Genomic DNA, 18,340 nt, shown 5'->3' with positions numbered 1-18,340 from the left:
ATACTCGGCCGAGTATGTGGAATACTCGACCGAGTATACTCTATACTCGACCGAGTATCCGGTTTGGCGGGTGTTATTTTCCGGGGTTTGGTTAAGGTGATTAGAGATTATATAAATTTTGTTTTTACAGTTTCTAAATCATTTTTACCAAAACCTAACGACGTTCATCTCTCTCTCTCTCTCTCTCTCTCTCTCTCTCTCTCTAATCACCCTAATCACTCTCAAGGCTAATTGATCGATCGCAAGTCTACACTTACGTCTTTTGTCTCAATTTCGTTGGTGAGTCTCTAGTGCTTTGTAATCAGTTAATAGATTGTCTTTTAGGGTTTTGTCCTAATTATTAATTTGGGTTATATTGGGGGTCTAGGGTTTGGTCATCATATGTGTGTTGATTGTTGATTATCATTGTTGTAGGTGATGGTGTGGTATTCGTTATGCATTTGTATGATTGTTTGCAGCGTAGCAGATTGCGAAAAGGTAGGGTTTCCCTACTCGGTTTAATGTTTAATTGATTTAAGATTATGTGATAATTGTTGTACGTCGATATTGTGATTATCTGATTATTGTTGGTGTGTGGAGTTGGTGTGGTTATTGTGATGGTTGTTGATGATGTTTGCGAGGTGCGTCCTCGGCTGAGTGGAGTCACTTGCGGGAGTAGCTTCACGCCCTAGTTTTGCCCTCTTTGGAACCCGTCACAGGAGGGAATGTGCACATTAATGGACAGGGTTATCGCTCGTTGATGAGCGGGGCTTAGGTGGGGATTGGCTGCGGTCCGCCACTGGCGGCGAGGATTACCTGTTGCGATGAGAAATCTGGCAGGGCTACACACTTCAGTGTGTAGTCGGTTACTGTGTGAGAACGGGAGACCGGAGGTGGATGTTGATCAGCTGATTGCCTTTTGTACTTGTCTTACTTTGATTATTCAGTAACTGACCTCGTTGTTGTTTTACAAAATCTGTGGTGATCCATTCGGGGATGATGAGCAGATTGTGACAGGTACTGCAGTTCTTTAACTATGGGGCAGTCATGGGGAGTCATCACTCGAGTTTAGCTTCCGCCGTCAAGTGACTTAGTTTTTATTTATAGTTGTTAGATTTTCACCGTTGTACTCTGGCTTTTGGTTTTGGAGAACATGTAAACTTTATTCAGTATACTTTAATAATTGTGTTTGGATTGTTAACTTTGATATACTAACCTCGGGCAACCGAGATGGTAACAGTCTCTCATGCTAGGGTGGTCCTTGGTAAAGCACCTTGGTATGTGGGGGTGTTACAAGACCTTCCACGGTAGCAGAACTGATCGACCAAGAGAATTGATCCTCATTATCCACCCCTTCCACAACCTCATACGAAGCTATTATCTGCAACACTTCATTAGGACAGAATTTAGCAAAGACCTCCCACTTCCAACCCGAAACCACATCCCACATATCCTCTACCTTAGCATCAATAATCTGTGAAGGAACTTGAAGAGTTGCTAACTCGATTAAGGGTACTGAAGTTGCCCATCTTTGCTTCCAAAAGGACGTATTGCACCCATTCCTAATCGAAGTACTCAACCCTGCTTTCAACACGTCCACAGCTTCCACTACACCCTTCCATAAATTCGAACTAGCATGCTTTGGCTTAAACATGTCTATATCCAACCGCCCCTTATAATATTTGTGACGGAGCACTCGAGCCCATAAAGAGTTTGGTTCCGAGAGCATACGCCATCTAATTTTGGCCATAAATGCGACATTAACTTGTCGCATAGAACGTAGACCTAGCCCACCTTCACACTTCTCATTTGCGACCGTCCCACGAGACTAGACTCAACCCACGGGAGCTTTGATCCCCTCCCCACAAGAAGCGTCTATCTTTCTTATCCAAATCATCACACAAAGATCGGCGCGGCTTCGCCGTTTGCATTGCATATGACAGTATGGTCGAGAGTGTAGACAACACTAGAGTAGTGCGCCCTGCCAACAATAAGTTCTTGGCCTTCCATCCGGATAACCGTTTGTCCACCTTTTGAGCAATAAACTCAAAAGTTTCCTTAGTCACTCGGCCATTAATCGTGGGCATGCCAAGATACATTCCAAGGTCAGTTGTTCTTTCAATATTAAGCTCTATGACGATCTCTGCGGCAAGGTCATCATCAGTGTTAGACGAGAAGTAAACTCGAGATTTAGCCGGGCTTATGCTCTGACCTAAAGCATTACAAAACGCCTCAAGACAGCTATTGATGGGGCATGTGCTTGTTCAACAGATGCATCACCGAACAGAATTATATCATCGGCGAAAAAAGATGCGTTAAAAAAGGTCCTCCTCGACATGGTTGAAAACCTTTCCACACCCCTTGCCTAGTATTCGCAATAGGTTGGCTTAATTTCTCCATACATATTGTGAAAATATAAGACGATAAACGGTCTCCTTGTCGAATTCCCCGAGTAGGGGGGAAATATTCAGTTTTCTCCCCATTCCATAAAACATTTAAAGACAATGATCTTATGCAAAGCATTATCGTACTCACCATACGCGCAGGGAGGCCCATATCAGTGAGAGTATTTTCAATAAACCTTCATTCCAATTTGTCATAACCTTTCGTCCCGTTTCCCACGCATTGAGTGAAGGACTTCCTGTACCAATATGATATTATCCGTTATTTGTCTTTTTGGTACAAAGTTGGATTGCATCAGACTGATTAGGATAGGTAAAACATGCTTAAGACGATTCATAATCATCTTCGTTATGATTTTATAAGATACATTACAAAGTTCGATAGGCCTAAATTGAGACATGAGATGCGGGTGATCTACTTTCGGAATTAGTGAAATGAACGCTTCCCCCAGTTCCTTAGGAAAAATACCCTCATATAAAATTTGAAATACAAATCGACAGAGGCTAGGAGAAACCACATCCCATTGAGATTGATAGAATAAAGCTTGGAAATCATCCGTCTCTGTTCTATGAACCGAGACATTTGGTTTAGTGCACCTTGGACCTCTGTAATCGTGTATGCACGGTCCAACTTCATCCATTCCTGCATTGTCAGCTGTGGAAACAAGCCAATAGTGATTCGACTCATATCTACATTAGACACAAGACCAACAAACAAAGATCGAAAGAAGTCAAACACCATATTTTTCACCGAAGGCGCATCCCAAACCCAATTTCCCAGACCATCCTGAAGAGCTTCAATACGATTATGTTTCCTTCATATCACAGTGCTCAAATGGAACAACCTTCTATTCTTGTCACCATCACATATAGCTTCCATACGAGATTTCTGGAACCAAAGCAATTCTTCCTCCCGCAAAACCTCATCCAACTGTCTTCTCAATTTTGTTTCAAACTTCCAAAGATAATCAGGCCCTCCACTGGATAGTTTACGTTGCACCCCAAGCTATCTACGTTCAAGACTCTTCTTTCGTTCAAAAATATTTTGAAAAACCACCTTGTTCCATGTTTGTAATTTCTCCGCAAAATTATAGATGAACGGAATCAAAGGCATCTCATTATTCGAATTATTAGCAACAAATTCTGAGAATTTAGCATGACACATCTACGCCGCTTGGAATCGAAATGGTCTGAGAATACCCGGGATTGGAGTAAACCCATTAGTATTAACAATAATTGGGCAATGATGATTTGCAACATGATGTTGTATCGATCCTTCAGCAAACATTATCCTCCAAGATGAATTGCAAATTGCTCAATCCAATCTAGCCCACGTGTGAGTGTTTATTGAATGTCCCCTCAACCAAGTATGTTTAGGACCCGAGAAGTCTGAGTCAATCCAATTATTCGTTTTAAACCATGCATTGAATTTACTACACCTCCGACGCATTCTCATTATCACCATTTCTCTCATGCATGAATCTAGTGTCATTGAAATCTCCCATGGCAAGCCAAGGTCGATTATGTGATCGAGCAAAGTCCTCAAATTCTTTCCACAAGACTTATTTCATCAGGGCTGGCACCGCAGTATAATACCATGGAATTTCGCTCACTCTAGTTATTTCTACTGTAACGTGCTGGTTATGATGAATGATGGGTGTAACACTAACCTCCCCAGGTCTTAAAAAGAGCCATATACCACCACTGAACCCCTCCGCTTCAACTCTGGTTTTACCACCAAAGTTACGATCACATACTCGTTGAGCATCACTTATATGCGTCTCAAACAAGGCGAGGACATGCGGGTTATTGACTCGAATTAATTCCTTGAGCATGGATAAAAACACCGCACTGCCTGCTCCTTGCACATTCCAAGTCATCAGACTTAGTCCAGGTTTCCAACTTAATTGGTTTGGGAATCTATCCATAAAATTAGCAGGTCGAGAGGTCATCGAGGACAAATAAGTCTCAGAGATTCTGTGGAGAATTCTCATCACCTGAGGGGTGACTTACACTTCTACAAAGAGTTCTGGCGGGGTCGATACTAGTGGTAGTATCACCTCTATCTCACTACAACAAATTGTCACTTGCGCCACGAATTATGCCACGAGAATTTATAATTTGTGGCTAAATTCTGCTTAGCCACGGGAAAAACTTATTTATTATTTTGGAAAAAAATTTATGCCACGGGATAACTTTTCCCGTGGCAAAAAGTCACTCGCGCCACGAATTAGGCTACACCCGTGGCAAATAATCATTTTAGCCACGAGCTATGTCACACCCGTGGCGAAGTTTTACTTAGCCACGAAATGTCCCATGGCAAAAACAATTTTTAGCCACGAACAAACAAACACCTGTGGCGAGTATCTTTTCCGACTTAAATTAAGATATTTTCATTTTAAGACAAACCTAAAAATTGCTTGATTATACAAAAAATACAAAATTTGAATGAAAGTTAATCAAATAAAAATAATATAAAAATACATTTCAATATAAAATTTTGGAAACACTTTGATAAATTTAATTAGTATTTTTTATTGTTTTATTTACATTAATAAAAAAAATTAAAATTTTATAAACTTATATGTAAGCAAAGAAAAGTTTATCGTCTAAATTTTTTGATTTTTTTTTTTTACAAATCACAATTATGTTTTGTAGGTGTTTATAAACATTGATAATTTAAAAAATTTGTTTTAATATATAACTTTGTTTAATAAAGTCGTGAATTTCTTTTACTTTTTAAATTAAAACTTTATAATCTTGAATAACAATCTTAAATGATCGTATCACATTTAAAGACATAACATATTAAATTAAATAAATAAGTTATTTACCATATATCTTAGAGAAATCTAAAATTAATATATTGTCAAACCGTTTCATCAAAAATTAGATTTACAGCTTTATTTGTAAGATATTTATAGAAAAATTTGAGTTTGATATAGAATTTAACTTGTTGAGAAAAAAAATTTGGGAAATTTTTTTAGGAGTGAAAAAGAAACAAAAATTAGATTAAAACATTGATTAAATAAAATAAGTGCGCTTAAAAATGGAAGTAAAAAAATGATCTCTCACAAATCAATTAAAAAAAATATATTGGAAAAATTATCAATATAAAAATTCAATATGGTGAATTTTTTTCATTTAAAATGAGCGCATAGCAGAGAAAATATAGAAATTATAATAATTTGAAGTTACAAGTGCAAATAATGTGAAATGTTTGAGAAAAGAAACGATAAATTATAACAAAGAGAAATCAGCTTAGGAAAATAAGCGATTCTGTTTGACGACGGTCTTTTTTGTGTTTTTTGGGTAAAAAGTGACTACTTTTTTGTTAATAGTGACCACTTTGGGGGGGGGGGGGGGGAAAGACCATTAGTTATAAAAAGATGTCATTATTTTACAAAAAAATGGTCACATTTTTCATATCGCAAGTACGACGGTCATATTAAAGAATTTGCATAGAAAAATATACGAAAAAATGAGTACACGAGAAATAAAAATAAGAATGTTGATAAACTAAAGAAATAAAAAAAATGTTAGGAAAACAAGATTAAGTTTACTTTTTGGAGAAAACGGTTTTGCTGACTTCAACAAAAAAAAAATGACGTCAAAATTATAGTCGGGAGGTTAACATCAAAAATTTGATTGTTTTGGCCAAAATAATGTTCTTCTCGCAAAAATTTGTAAATCATGTAACATTTTTTTAATTAAATAGTATTAAAGGTAAATTTTGAAAGAAAAAATAAACTTAAAAGGATTCAAAGCGCTAATTATATCAACAAAGTTAACTTTCAATTTCGGTAGCACATCAAAAGAACTCTCTGGTTAAGCGTGCTCAGGTGAGAGTAGTGTTGGGATGGGTGACCTCCTAGGAAGCTTCTCTGATGCACATGAATGCATGATTGGTGAAAACATGTTAACGTTCAAATGAATCAAGTTAACTAGCAAAACAAGTACCTAGATTGTCACGGTTCCATATATGATAAAATATTCATTGTGGAAAAAAAAACAAATTATTTTACGTTTTGTTTATTTAATTTTCATATATATTGTTTGCCACGAGAATTATTTTTGGCCACGGGAAATTTTTTTGGCCATGGGAGTTATTAGCCACGAGAGACTCCGTGGCCAAAAATTCAATAATAGTCACGTTCTTGTTTTTCCCGTGGCTATCTCTTCGCCACGGCCACTTGCGTCACGGTAGGTATTCCCGTGGCAAAATGATTTAGCCACGGAAATTTAGCACTTGTGCCACGAATTAAGCCGTGACCCAAGTGCTCATTTGTAGTAGTGTCTCCATCTCCATTGTGTGAGCAAGAGGCAAGGTTGTTTCCATTGCTGGGCCTTCCGTTGGTAATGTTAAGAAGAGGTACTGAGATGGAGGGATAATTTTGTAACGAGTTACAGGGATCAGGAGCGGGGAGAAGGTTGGAATAATGGTGAGTTCTAGAAACATGAACAACTGGCCTGCTTGATTTTTTTTGTGAATTACGCAATACCTTGCAAGCAAGCGGATTTTTCCTATGATTCTCTTTAACAGAAGAGGAATAATTAGCGGATGTTTTTGGCAAATCTTAGGGCATGGAAACCGGAATATTTTGATTGACCTTATTTTTGGTAACAAGAGGATTTGGTGGAATAATAGGTTCAATTAAAGAAATATCTTTGGAAGATTTTATCGCATTCAAAATCCTTTCCTCAGAACGAGGAGTAATCACCCGAATTACATTATTGGTTGCCTTCAAACCATTATTCTGTTGACCCGGGATGATTTTTTTCATTATTCCATTATTCAGAATATTCGGAGTCGAAATGGCATTAGAAGAGTTATTCAAACCCTTATGTCTTCCCGCCATCCCTGTTTTCTTAGTGACATGACTATCCACACCTGCTTCCACTAATGGGTTAACTTGACCCCGATTCATGGACTGACCATTCACCACCAAGAACTCCACTAGGTATCTCCCTCATCCTCCAAAGCTTCAAACCTCGTTCCTGACATACGGTTATGATTATTTAGAATCGAAACAAGGGATTTAGGTAGGACTTGTTCATTAAGCTACTTAGGCTTCTCCATACGCACCACATTACGTTTGACATGCTTCTTCACCTGCATCCATGAGCCATATGACTCATTGAGATTCAGTTTCTCCAGGTTGCTACGATTACGGTCACCATCTTCATTTCCTGGAATATTCGAATTAGTATCCATAGGTCCATCCGTCCCTCATTTCTCACTAAAAGACGGACATTTATCATTACTATGCCCAAGTTTGCCACACTTGTAACAAATCATTCGAAGCCCCTCATACTGAATAATCCATGTCCTACCATTCATATGAAATTTGGATAACAACGGTTTCGAAAGATCCACTTCCACACTCATACGTATGATTTGTCCTCTCTCTGCTAAAGCGGTAGGTTTGTCAATCCTAATAACCTTACCAACTAGTCCACCAATGTTTTTAAGGATTTCCTCTTGATGATATATACTCCGCCGATAACCTTGGGATTCTAATCCATGTAGTGATGTGTCGAATAAGTTCATCAGTAGCAATGAAATTAGGAATCCACTTCCGGATGGTGAGATAATGATCTCCAATCATCCATGGACCTTGCGTAAGAACAAATTCATAATCCTCCCTGGTTGTGAATCTTGCTACATAATATGAGAATCCCAGATCAGTGAGAGTTAAACCCCCTTTAAGCGGCCATTTCTTCTTAATTTGACGAAGTAATGTGAAGTAGCCTATGTTCATTTTGATAATCAAAGTATCCTTCCAATGGCTTCGAATCTTCCTTTTCTATTCCTTCGTTAGAAGAATGGTAGGGCAAGTCGGGTCATTAACAAACTCGCTTTCCGCCACATCGTCATCAGATATATCGTCATACACCATATTATCTACTACAGTGTATTCCGGGTTCTGATTAATGGCAAATGAAGGAGATCCCACATTCCTCAAAGAGTCTTTATAAGACACTCGATTTCCTTGTATCTGTGTTGTCTCCCCAACTTGTGTTTCCGGTACCATTGATAGGTCAAGATCCATTTCAGAGTCCAAGGATTGATGCATTTTGAACTTCTTAGTTGATCGATTTTCTTCCTCCTCCAGAGAAGTTGGTGAATTTTCATTAGAGAGCATTTTTAAAGAGAGAATTTTAGAGAGAGATTACTAGACATACATACGCATTCAAATTGTAAAGCAATAATGTGCGATTTCTAGTAAAAACATCACTACATGCAATAGCATTAATTATTATAGTATTATGCACAATAGAACGGGTAATTATAATTTTATGTTTTTTTTTGTCAAATGATGAGATAGGTTCGTTCTACCCTAGAGGATCAACCGTTTTTTTACCTTATAAAAAAAAAGCTATCAACTCCCCTGAGTTCTTGAGTATAATTATATATATATATATAGAGAGAGAGAAAACTAGGAAATAGATACTTCTATAAGACAACTGAGATTTACAATTGATCTTAGTTTTAAAATGCGCAAGGCACATTGAGGTGTTCAGTGGGGCCGAGGTGATGAGTCATAAGGCGCAAAGCGCAAGGCAAAGGTGCTCACTTTTTAGATATGAGACGCCCTATTTTTTATATTAACCTCCACAAACGTATACAATGTACAATCAATCAAAGAAAAAAAATGCTAAGATGAAAAGACCTTTTAACAATTGGGTAATTTTAAAATTAAAAATACGGACTATTAAAACTGCAGACTAACGAATTGTAGAATGTATCCGATGTACGACTTCCCGAAGATGGTAGACAACTAGACATGCACTACACTATAACTCTACAACTCTATACAAGTATTCATAACTTTAACTGACTCAACCCGAAATGATTCGATCCGAAACCACCCACCCTGAAAATGACCCGATAAAATCTAACTTTAATTTACCCTAAAATACTTGAATGCCTTTTTTTTTCTCTTAATTATTGACCCGAAACGACCCGCTTGACCCGAAAGTGACCCAATAAACATACCCGAAATCCGACCCGAACTAACTCGATAATGTGACAAATCCAAACCCGACCCGATCCGAATTGGCCTCTCCCCTCTTGAATAAGCCACAGGAGTAGAGATAGAAGTGAGCCGTTAGGCCGGCACGACAAGGGATTGGCACAAGTCAACACGACACGACACACAATGGGTCGTGCCTTGGCTGGATTTTGAGAAAAAAGAGCGTGCCGAATCCAGGCACGAGTACGACACGACCCACTTGGACACTCGCTTTGTCACGCTTAAAATATGAAGAAGAGAGATTTGTATGGGCAAGTCCAAACACGGTACCACACGACATGCCATGGGCCGTTTCTGGACCGCGATTTATAATTCATAGGCAAGACACGACACGAAACCCACCTTTGCATGCTTGGACCGTGCCAATTTCTTCTCCAAGCACGGTTGCCTGGCACGAGGCACAACCACTTCCATCTCTACACAAGGGCCATACAATATCGAGGTTGAGGAATTTGCACCTAAGATCTATTGTTCACTATACATCTTTCTTAAGTAACAGACATCGGTACTAATATATACCTCTTAGATCTATGTCGATGATGAAAAGTTGACTTCAAATGACAATTTTTTTTCTCCTATCCTTTTACTTAGTTATTTTACAAATACTCAATTTCTATTTAATTCTGAAATTAACTCAATATTTTATTCTTTCATTTCTATAACTCTGAAATACCACTTACAAGTTACAACAATTCCAAAACACTTATTAATTATATCTCACCCTATAAAATCATATTTCGGTATCCCCAAATAATATGGCACTTGCTAAATCCCGCACACCATATTACTCAATCCCGTACATTTTCCCCTTAATTCCGAATATACCCCTCTCATTTCTCATTTCAATCAAAAGAAAAACAAGTGAGTGAAGCAACAAAGATTGAAAAGCCAAAAAAAAAAAACCACACACACACACACAAACAAACAGTCACATTTTAACGCAACTCTCCCAAACACCCAACACCCAATAGTCACCACCGGAGTACCGGACAACCCCTCTACCCCTCTCACAGCACCGCCGACCACCATTCCCCGCCCCCTCCAACACCGACCACCGTCCACTCAATCCCCGCGCCTAACATCCAACAACAATATCACAACTCCGACATGTTCAAATACGTTCTGTCCGTGCCACGAACTCGGTTGTCCACCGTGCACTCGACCACCTTGCTCCGACCAGATCGAGGACCCCACAACCACCCCTTCAAGAACACTACATCAATATCAATCCAATCCCTAATTGTAAAAAAATTAATTATTTTAAATAGAATTACATTAATTAAATCAATTAAAAGACGGAATTAACAAAATTATTGATAAAACGGAGTAATTACGTGTGGTATGTGTGAATTACAATTTATAATTGTCAAATTGTTAATAAATTGGTTAAGTTTGTGAGAGAGAAGAAAGAAAAACTCTTTTTAGGTCTTTTTCATGATGAAGGGTAACTATAAGTAACTTCAGGGCAAAATGTAAGGGATTTAATAGAAAGATGTGCGAGATTTAGCAATTACGAATAATAATTGATTTTTGTTATACGGGTTATTACAATTGATCCGTACCCAAGTAGAAGTGTTTATCCTCGATAGTCTGTACTCTGTACCTCGTAGGCTCGTATTACATTTAAAGGCGAGTTTTAAAAATTGTACCCAATTTGATGCAACGCGAAAATGTTGAAGTGGGTAGTCTTCCAATTTTTCTTCACCCAATTCCCGTTGATAACATTGTCAATCAGGTTAATTATTCATCTCCATTTGTTTAGTTCACCAACTTTTATCCTAAGCTCATATTATGAACATCTTTAATAATTTCGATTAATTTGTATGTAATGTTTTTTGAGTGATTATAGATTGTTTGGTTGATGGGTTTTATGAAATTTTATCTGGGTTTTACAAATTTTTGGGTTTATTGATTTGTTTGTGATCATCCATAATTGTAATTGATTAAATAGTGGCCCTTTTCTGGGAATATTGGATCAAATTTGAGTGTGCAGGGGAGATTTTCAATTTTATAAGTTGTTTTTAGTTTTGTTATGTTATCGAAACGGATGTGATAAAAATGGGAATTTACTGCACAAGTTCTTTGAATTTCTCTCATATATCTTAGGTTTGAACTTAGATAGTTAGATGTTGTCTGATATAAAGGACAGTGGAAGTGAAGGGCTCAGTTTTCGGTCGAATATTGCATTGTGATTCGGTGATTGTGTATGCTTTGAATGTTGGATGGAAATATTGTCTTAGTTTGATATTTATCACAGCATTCGTTGGAAATGATAGGCTGTCTACTGTAACTCTGATAGTTTTCGGAGTTTGTTTCCAATCAATTGCTTTTTATCTTCCGAAAAGAAATATTGGTGTAGTTAAGCTTCAGCAATGAATATATGTTGCCTTGTCTGATTATTGGTAAAATATGGAGTATAAGCTGTAGAGTTGTGGCGGGTTGTCTTCAATTCTTAGGAGGCATGGCTAGGGTGAGAGAGTATAATATGGAGTATAGATTGACTCAAAAAATGTTTCTTTCTAGATGTTTGTTTACAGAGTTCGAGGATGAAACTACAGAGCTTTAACTCTTTTCTTGCTGGCACGTCTGATATTTGAAATTGCTTGACATGTGGTGTCTTTCTTTTCTGTAGGGATGATATTGGTTTTCAAGTTCAGGCATGCAGGAGTACTGCCCAAGGAAGATATTTATTGGCAGATGATAGTGGTATGTGCTTGTTTTCGGAAAGTAGTATGATAATCCCAGTTCGGCTGATTCTATGATACCTTCCTGGTTTTCTATTTGATTGTATTATTTTTTTGAGGAAAAACTCTATATTCCATACGTTTTTGTAACTCGGTTTCTAGTTCACACAACTTGTTTCTTTCTGTACTTTAGCATCACATACTTGGTTTTGGGCATTGTAGGCTATGTGTGTGATGCTCTATCGGTAAATTCTGATTCACGCTGCTGTCCTCAGAAAGGAAGTCAGTTCTCTTGTCAGTGAGTTATTTTCTCATTTATTTTCATGGACTTCAAGTAACAAATATACAAAAAAAGACATTTCTTGTCTTTATTATGTGCAGGGGATGTAACCTCATTTCACAATGTTGCAACTCGTATGAATTCTGTGTTTCATGCTGCCTTAATCCTGTAAAGGTACTTGTTAATCTCATCTTCCCTTCAAGAACCCATATGTAAACTTGTGATTGATTTAATGCCATTTAATGGCACACCAAATAGGGTTTGACCTAGTGGTAGAGATGGCCAAAGGTTGTTATCCTCCCCTTGTATTGTACTGACGTTGTGCCTTCTCTTACGACAAAAAAATAATATAAAAATTTGAAGGTATTATTAAAAGCTTTTCATCAAGTTTACAAGGATTCACTGTGTTGTGGCAGACTCACAAAGAGCTGGCAGTACAGGTGAAGATAGCCAAGGCAGAAACTGCAGGTATACTATACTAAAAGCTACATGCTGTGTGATCCATCTCTAGTATTAGACATTATTTTTCTAATGTTTCCATTGATGCATTGCTACCTTCCTATTTTTGATTGTGATTTTACTTGTGATGGGTTAGTCAATTTTTTTTTTGTTGTTGTTGTTGTGGGCATTGGCGTAAGAAAGCCTTGATTCCTGAATAGTAGCTGACTACTGGAGTTATAACATGCATAGGACTCAGCAACGACCCTGTAGTATAGGATGTTTCATTGGAGGAGATCAAATGGTTTAAATTAAACATTTGATTTGACTCCTGGCATAGTTCATCGTTATGGGATAGATGCAGTGTGCATATGCGTTAATTATCTTAATTTATTGTCGCTAATGACTCTCCATACACAGTCTTCAATCAGGAGATCAATATCTGGAAATCTGGATTGTCATATACCTCTTTCTTATCTATATATATGTACTACAATAATTGATGCTTTTGCATGTAGTGAAGTTTTTACTAGAATTAACACATTGATTAACTGTCTGAATGCATGCGTTTGCTGAACACATCTATAAGCAAAGTGAAAATGGATGTAGTCAAGATTTTGAGCGTTATAAGAATAACAGAAGGATTTAAAGACGTCTAACATAGGCATGTCGCGCACCTGAATATCATAATCATAATGGACATAAAGTTTCACTGTCACTGTATAGACAAAAAACCACTAGAAGTGTGCGAAATATATACGTAACTATAGCACAAAGCTTTGAGCTTTGGACACATTTGTTTCCATTTGCTTTGAGCAAAGCTTCCTGATTTCTGTCAGCATGTAGTTTCTGGTGCATAATTTTGTTGCATGAGAGGAAACGTGTTCATGTGGCTACTTCTGGCAGGTACTTATAATACTGTGTTTGATTTCTGTGCTGGGAGGTGCCGCCACAATTCTGAGAGCGTGGTATGAATCTGTCTCCATTTATTTTAAGAGTTTCATCCAATGGTGTTAGTAGAATAAATCAACAGGTTTTGCTGCGAGATTTTTATGCTGACTTTGCTATTTAGTGTCTGACCGTGTTATTATCTCAAGTGGTTCCATGTTTAAATGATTAGTATTAAAATATTCATCGAAGGACATCAAGGGGATGACATCCATTTACAAATTGACACCATGAGGAAACACCCAATACAAACTGTGTGCTAGATGGTTGAATTCTCTCTCAAACACTGATGAGTAGTCCTACCTACAAAAAGAAAAATGGCCATTAATGCGCTCAAGCAAAAGAAGGGTTCATTGGCCTCTTTGCTACGTTCTAGATGACTTAGTTGTAATTTAATAGTTTTCTTGGGTTCAAAATGCAAGTGTGTGGAAATCACTGGAAAAGAATGTTTGATCTTTCCATGGATGTTCCTCTTATTTTTTCCCCCTCAAAACACACACAATTTGTCTCTACTGGTTTTCGCAGTTTTAAGTGGTGTGTTAAAGACAGTGAATTGAACAAAAACAAAAACTTTATAGAAGATGTGAATCTCTATTAACACGGTACATTCTGGAAAGTTATAACCATTCATCTAACTTGTAGCCCTGGTCAAAATGAGCTGTTAAGGTCAAACACTCAAACTACTGTTATAACTTATAGGTGATATGATTGTATAATTTAGAACGTCAAATGGTAATTTATACTGCAATTTTCTCATTATCTTCTTGCAACTGTTTTCCAGGTTCATGAAAATGCGTATGTCAGCGATTTCCATCACTGTTATTCCTTACCATCAAATTCATCAGGTCAGCTTGAGCTCTTTCAGAAAGCCCATCCCTATGATTAGCATTATCTGTTTTCTGTGGCTTCAAAAAAAAATGAGTTAATTAGTTGGTGAATTCAGCTTTATCTTTGAGGGGAAAGAAAGCAAATGTCCATGCTTAAGCTATTGAATGCTGTTTTGGGCCTTTCAAGATGCCGACTTTTGCTTATGTGTTGAAACTTAAATGTAATTTGCTGCTGTCTCTGCTAAAAGACTTGCTACGGTACACTAATATGCTTCATAGCTTCGAAGTCGTCTTGTGGAAAAATGATGCCCAAGTTTTGCATTTGAATTCAACCCCTGGGGCGGGGATGACAAACACAGGAATTACACATGTTTAGAATAAGCAGGCTATATGTGACATCTATAAAGCATTGGGAAACCCTAAACTCCTAAAGCCATCAAGACATTTTAAGGACATACATATTCTGAAAAAGTCGTCTGATGTCGGTCTAAAACCAAACGAATTGAGATAATCTTGCGTGAATCTACTGCCCATTCTCGTAATACAAATCCAGTTTATTTTACTTTATAATCTAATATCTAATTACAGAGTGTTTTTGTATAATTCACACTTGATCTGAACCGTTGTAGAAGTTTGAAGTATTTTGGCTCACACATTAGCTGTTTTCATCCCCATTGATATTGAACTTATGCTTCTGCAGAGGTTTGTTTAATGACTAGTTTGAACTATGCTGTTTTAATCTTGTTTTGATTTTTGCTTTGTAAACAGGGTCCTCTGATAAACTGATGGAATCAAAGTTGGCTGGAATAAATATTGTTGTTGGAAGGTTTGAACTCTTCTCCTGATAAATGGTCTGCATATTGTTTTTGGTTATCAGATAAATTTGCATTGTATAATGTGGACTTTTTGGTAGACAGGCAGGGTGAATCATGCGACTCTGTTTGTAAATTGCGTGGGCAGTCATGTGTTTCTAGCAGGATTTTGTTGCTGAATGAATGTGACATGTAAGCTATAACACTATTTCTGCTAGTTCTGCCAAGTTACCTTTATTTTATTTTTTTCTCGCTACCTCCATTTTGCTCTAATTTGTATAATTTGAATTGTTATGGTGACTGGTTATTATGAACTGTGTACCAAACAAACCATCAGCCATTGTCTATTTGAAAAACAGGAAAAAATGTTATGATAGTAGATCCTATAAATGTACAGTACATGTCCACTAGCGTAAAAGAACACAGGAATATCGATCCAATTGAAACATCTTTATGCATGGAGTGTATTTTATTGATTCAATTGAAACATCTTTATGCATGGGGACTTGGGGAGGGGGGCACCTTGTGAGAGCTATTGGAGTCATTTTCCTCTGGTTTCTTAAAGAACTACATTAAACCTTTGGGAAGGGGCATAGAACATAGTCCATTTAGGCTCATTGGTTTTTTTTTTCTAAGATGGAATTGTAGTTGGGACTTGGGAGATTAAAATTTCATAAATAGGAACTTTCTAAGCTGTCTCATATTTTCATAATCGTAAGGGTACTGGTGGGGAAGTTATTGCAAATATGAACTCTTATAGTCTTATTACTCTTCGGTGATATAATTCATCCTCATTCTTGCAAACATAATTTACCATTTGGATGGAAATTTTTCATGATTTATTTTATGGTAATCAAACTGCTCAAACCCACTTGTTTGGATAGTCTTATGCTTCTTTTGAACTTAACTCTGTTGATGGTTTTGCTGTCTGTTATCGTAGTATGCAGAAATATTTGAACTGCAAAGGTGGCTGTATAGCTAGCTTGGGTTCTGATCAACCAGCTGAAGTTGTTGATGATGCGCCCAACAATCTGGTATTCTCCACTATTAAGCACCAATCCTTTAATGTGGCTGCTTCAAAAATACCTCGTCTCTTTTGTAATGTCGATTGTTTGATAGTTATTCAAATCCACGTGGTACGCTACTATGACTTTGCGTGTTTGGATCCAATCATCCAACGTAGTTGTAAAATAACTCTAGAGCATGAGAACTAACCCAAGATAGAATATAAAACATTCATTACTTTTTTTTTAATTGTGTACTCATAATTATACCCAGACACATCATATTTTCCATTTATGGCAAACTCTACAAATTCCACCATAATATAAAATAAGTCTTCTGAATCCTAACCCATGACTTTGCACACCTGGGGAACACAAAAGTTTGTTTCATGTGTTTCTTGCCCCGGGCATTTCATGCACTGTTCTCTTAGACTTGAGCTTAAAAGAAGAAATTAACTGATTTAGAGGAGCCAAGGAGGTATGAGCGGAAGGAAGCAATTACTAACGAGAGGCTCCTTCCCAAGCAGCTTGATAAGTATTAATAACTGATTTATGCGCTTACACATGATTTGTATTGATTGGTTGCAGTACCCAGGAGCATGTTTATACACGAAGTCCCAGAAAATGTTATCTTGTGATGGTCTTCATAAACATACGAAGCGGCTTTGCCCCTGTGCTTAGTTTATTTTTGTGGTAAGTTCCTTTCTTCAGGGATTGTTTGGGACAAGGGGGAATTTTTATCAGGGTAAGAAATCTCCGAACGAAATTAAAGAGGAAGAAAGTGGTAGGCAACTAGGCGGTGGTGGTGGGGGATTCTTTGCCCATATGGGAAATATGCATTACCCTAGAAGGGGAGGTAAGGAACTTTGATAATGCCATTGTTTGGCTGGCAATGAGAGGGTAGGGTTGAGTGGTAAGGGTAGCTGACCTCAGTCTCTTTCTACTTGTCGTCTTGTCGACTATGTTACTTCGACAATTCAATTTGGCAACTTTACATTTCAGATTCCACTTGTTATAATTTCCATACTTCACCGGTGGCAGATTATGATGACACGACACTCTGAGGATTGTGCCGGATTTCATTTGTGGATGAATAGTCTTTCTTTGTGCGCATAAAAAAGGAGCAATTCATTACGGCGGTCTAGAAAGTGGTAATCTAACTCTCAACTCTTAGCACATCTTTTCCGACATCTTTATCTAGTTTCTGATCACAGCTAGGGGAGAATGTACTAATATATTCAAGTCTGTGTAGTGCATACATTTAATCATTATTTCGAAATTATTCCGAATGATACATATTTCATGACAATCAATTAGCGATATATATTTTTTTTTTGTCAAGCAAGATGGTTTGATGTACTTGAGTTTCAAACCTTAATATAGCCATGCCAATTTTGATCTATTTTCATAGTTTTTGTGGTTTGCTTAGAAACACACTATTAAAGTCGAGCCGCAGCACAATATCGCGACTGCATTGACGTTATGACTACTGATATCCGACTTTAACGACCATCTATTATTCAAAATTAACCTAAAACTCCCTCCATAAGTCTGTATCAGTTATTTGTTTACTTTTAATCGAGACGAAGGGAATAAATAAAAACCAAGGTTGAAAAGGAGTAATTTGCTTGCTTTATGTGATTGTAAAAGGAGGATGTGTTCTTATAACTTACATGCAAAACTGTCCTCACATTTGCTAGTACAAAAGTTGCATGCTTTACACTTTTCATTCCTCCAATTGTCCTTGTATTATTATCCCATATACAGTATAATGTCTTCTTCCTCCAATAAGTCTTGCTGAAGACGGGTCGGAACAAGTGACGGATAATGCCACTCACAAAACGAATAGGGGGACAAGGTGGGGGCACTCCCATATGCTTCCCTCTCTCCTCTATATGGGTCATTTGTGAGGGAAAATGGTATCCGTCA

At 37.4% G+C, this 18,340-nt stretch overlaps 1 protein-coding gene across 3 annotated transcripts; it reads left to right on the top strand.

The window, feature by feature from the left end:
• The first annotated feature begins 10,805 nt into the window (after positions 1 to 10,805).
• Positions 10,806 to 17,768, top strand: LOC141606306 (uncharacterized). Of its 3 annotated transcripts, XR_012526648.1 has the most exons (13): positions 10,807 to 11,153; positions 12,051 to 12,124; positions 12,325 to 12,400; positions 12,484 to 12,556; positions 12,799 to 12,850; positions 13,727 to 13,788; positions 14,550 to 14,613; positions 15,364 to 15,421; positions 15,513 to 15,599; positions 16,348 to 16,441; positions 17,000 to 17,104; positions 17,453 to 17,505; positions 17,720 to 17,768. XR_012526648.1 is itself a non-coding variant. In XM_074425390.1 (12 exons), exons 1-11 carry the CDS (start codon positions 11,089 to 11,091, stop codon positions 17,090 to 17,092), a joined length of 798 nt encoding a protein of 265 aa, XP_074281491.1. In that variant the 5' UTR covers positions 10,806 to 11,088; the 3' UTR covers positions 17,093 to 17,104; positions 17,453 to 17,768. The 3 variants fall into 3 exon arrangements, 2 of the variants coding, with proteins under 2 accessions (XP_074281491.1, XP_074281493.1); XM_074425390.1 differs by having other exon boundaries at positions 10,806 to 11,153; positions 17,453 to 17,768; XM_074425392.1 differs by having other exon boundaries at positions 17,414 to 17,768.
• The last annotated feature ends 572 nt before the right edge of the window (positions 17,769 to 18,340 follow it).

Source organism: Silene latifolia, chromosome 10 (genome assembly GCF_048544455.1).
Source record: "Silene latifolia isolate original U9 population chromosome 10, ASM4854445v1, whole genome shotgun sequence".
In the NCBI taxonomy this organism is placed as follows: Eukaryota; Viridiplantae; Streptophyta; class Magnoliopsida; order Caryophyllales; family Caryophyllaceae; genus Silene; species Silene latifolia.
Note: the sequence above shows the minus strand (reverse complement) of the source record. Positions and strands in the feature narration are given on the sequence as shown.

What these genes read in the sequence shown, in the direction of transcription:
- LOC141606306 (XM_074425390.1), top strand. Translation starts at nt 11,089, where the DNA reads ATGTTGAAGTGGGTAGTCTTCCAATTTTTCTTCACCCAATTCCCGTTG. An exon ending in TTTATTGGCAGATGATAGTG is followed by an intron (nt 12,125 to 12,324) that starts GTATGTGCTTGT and finishes TGGGCATTGTAG; the next exon opens with GCTATGTGTGTGATGCTCTA. An exon ending in GCCACAATTCTGAGAGCGTG is followed by an intron (nt 13,789 to 14,549) that starts GTATGAATCTGT and finishes ACTGTTTTCCAG; the next exon opens with GTTCATGAAAATGCGTATGT.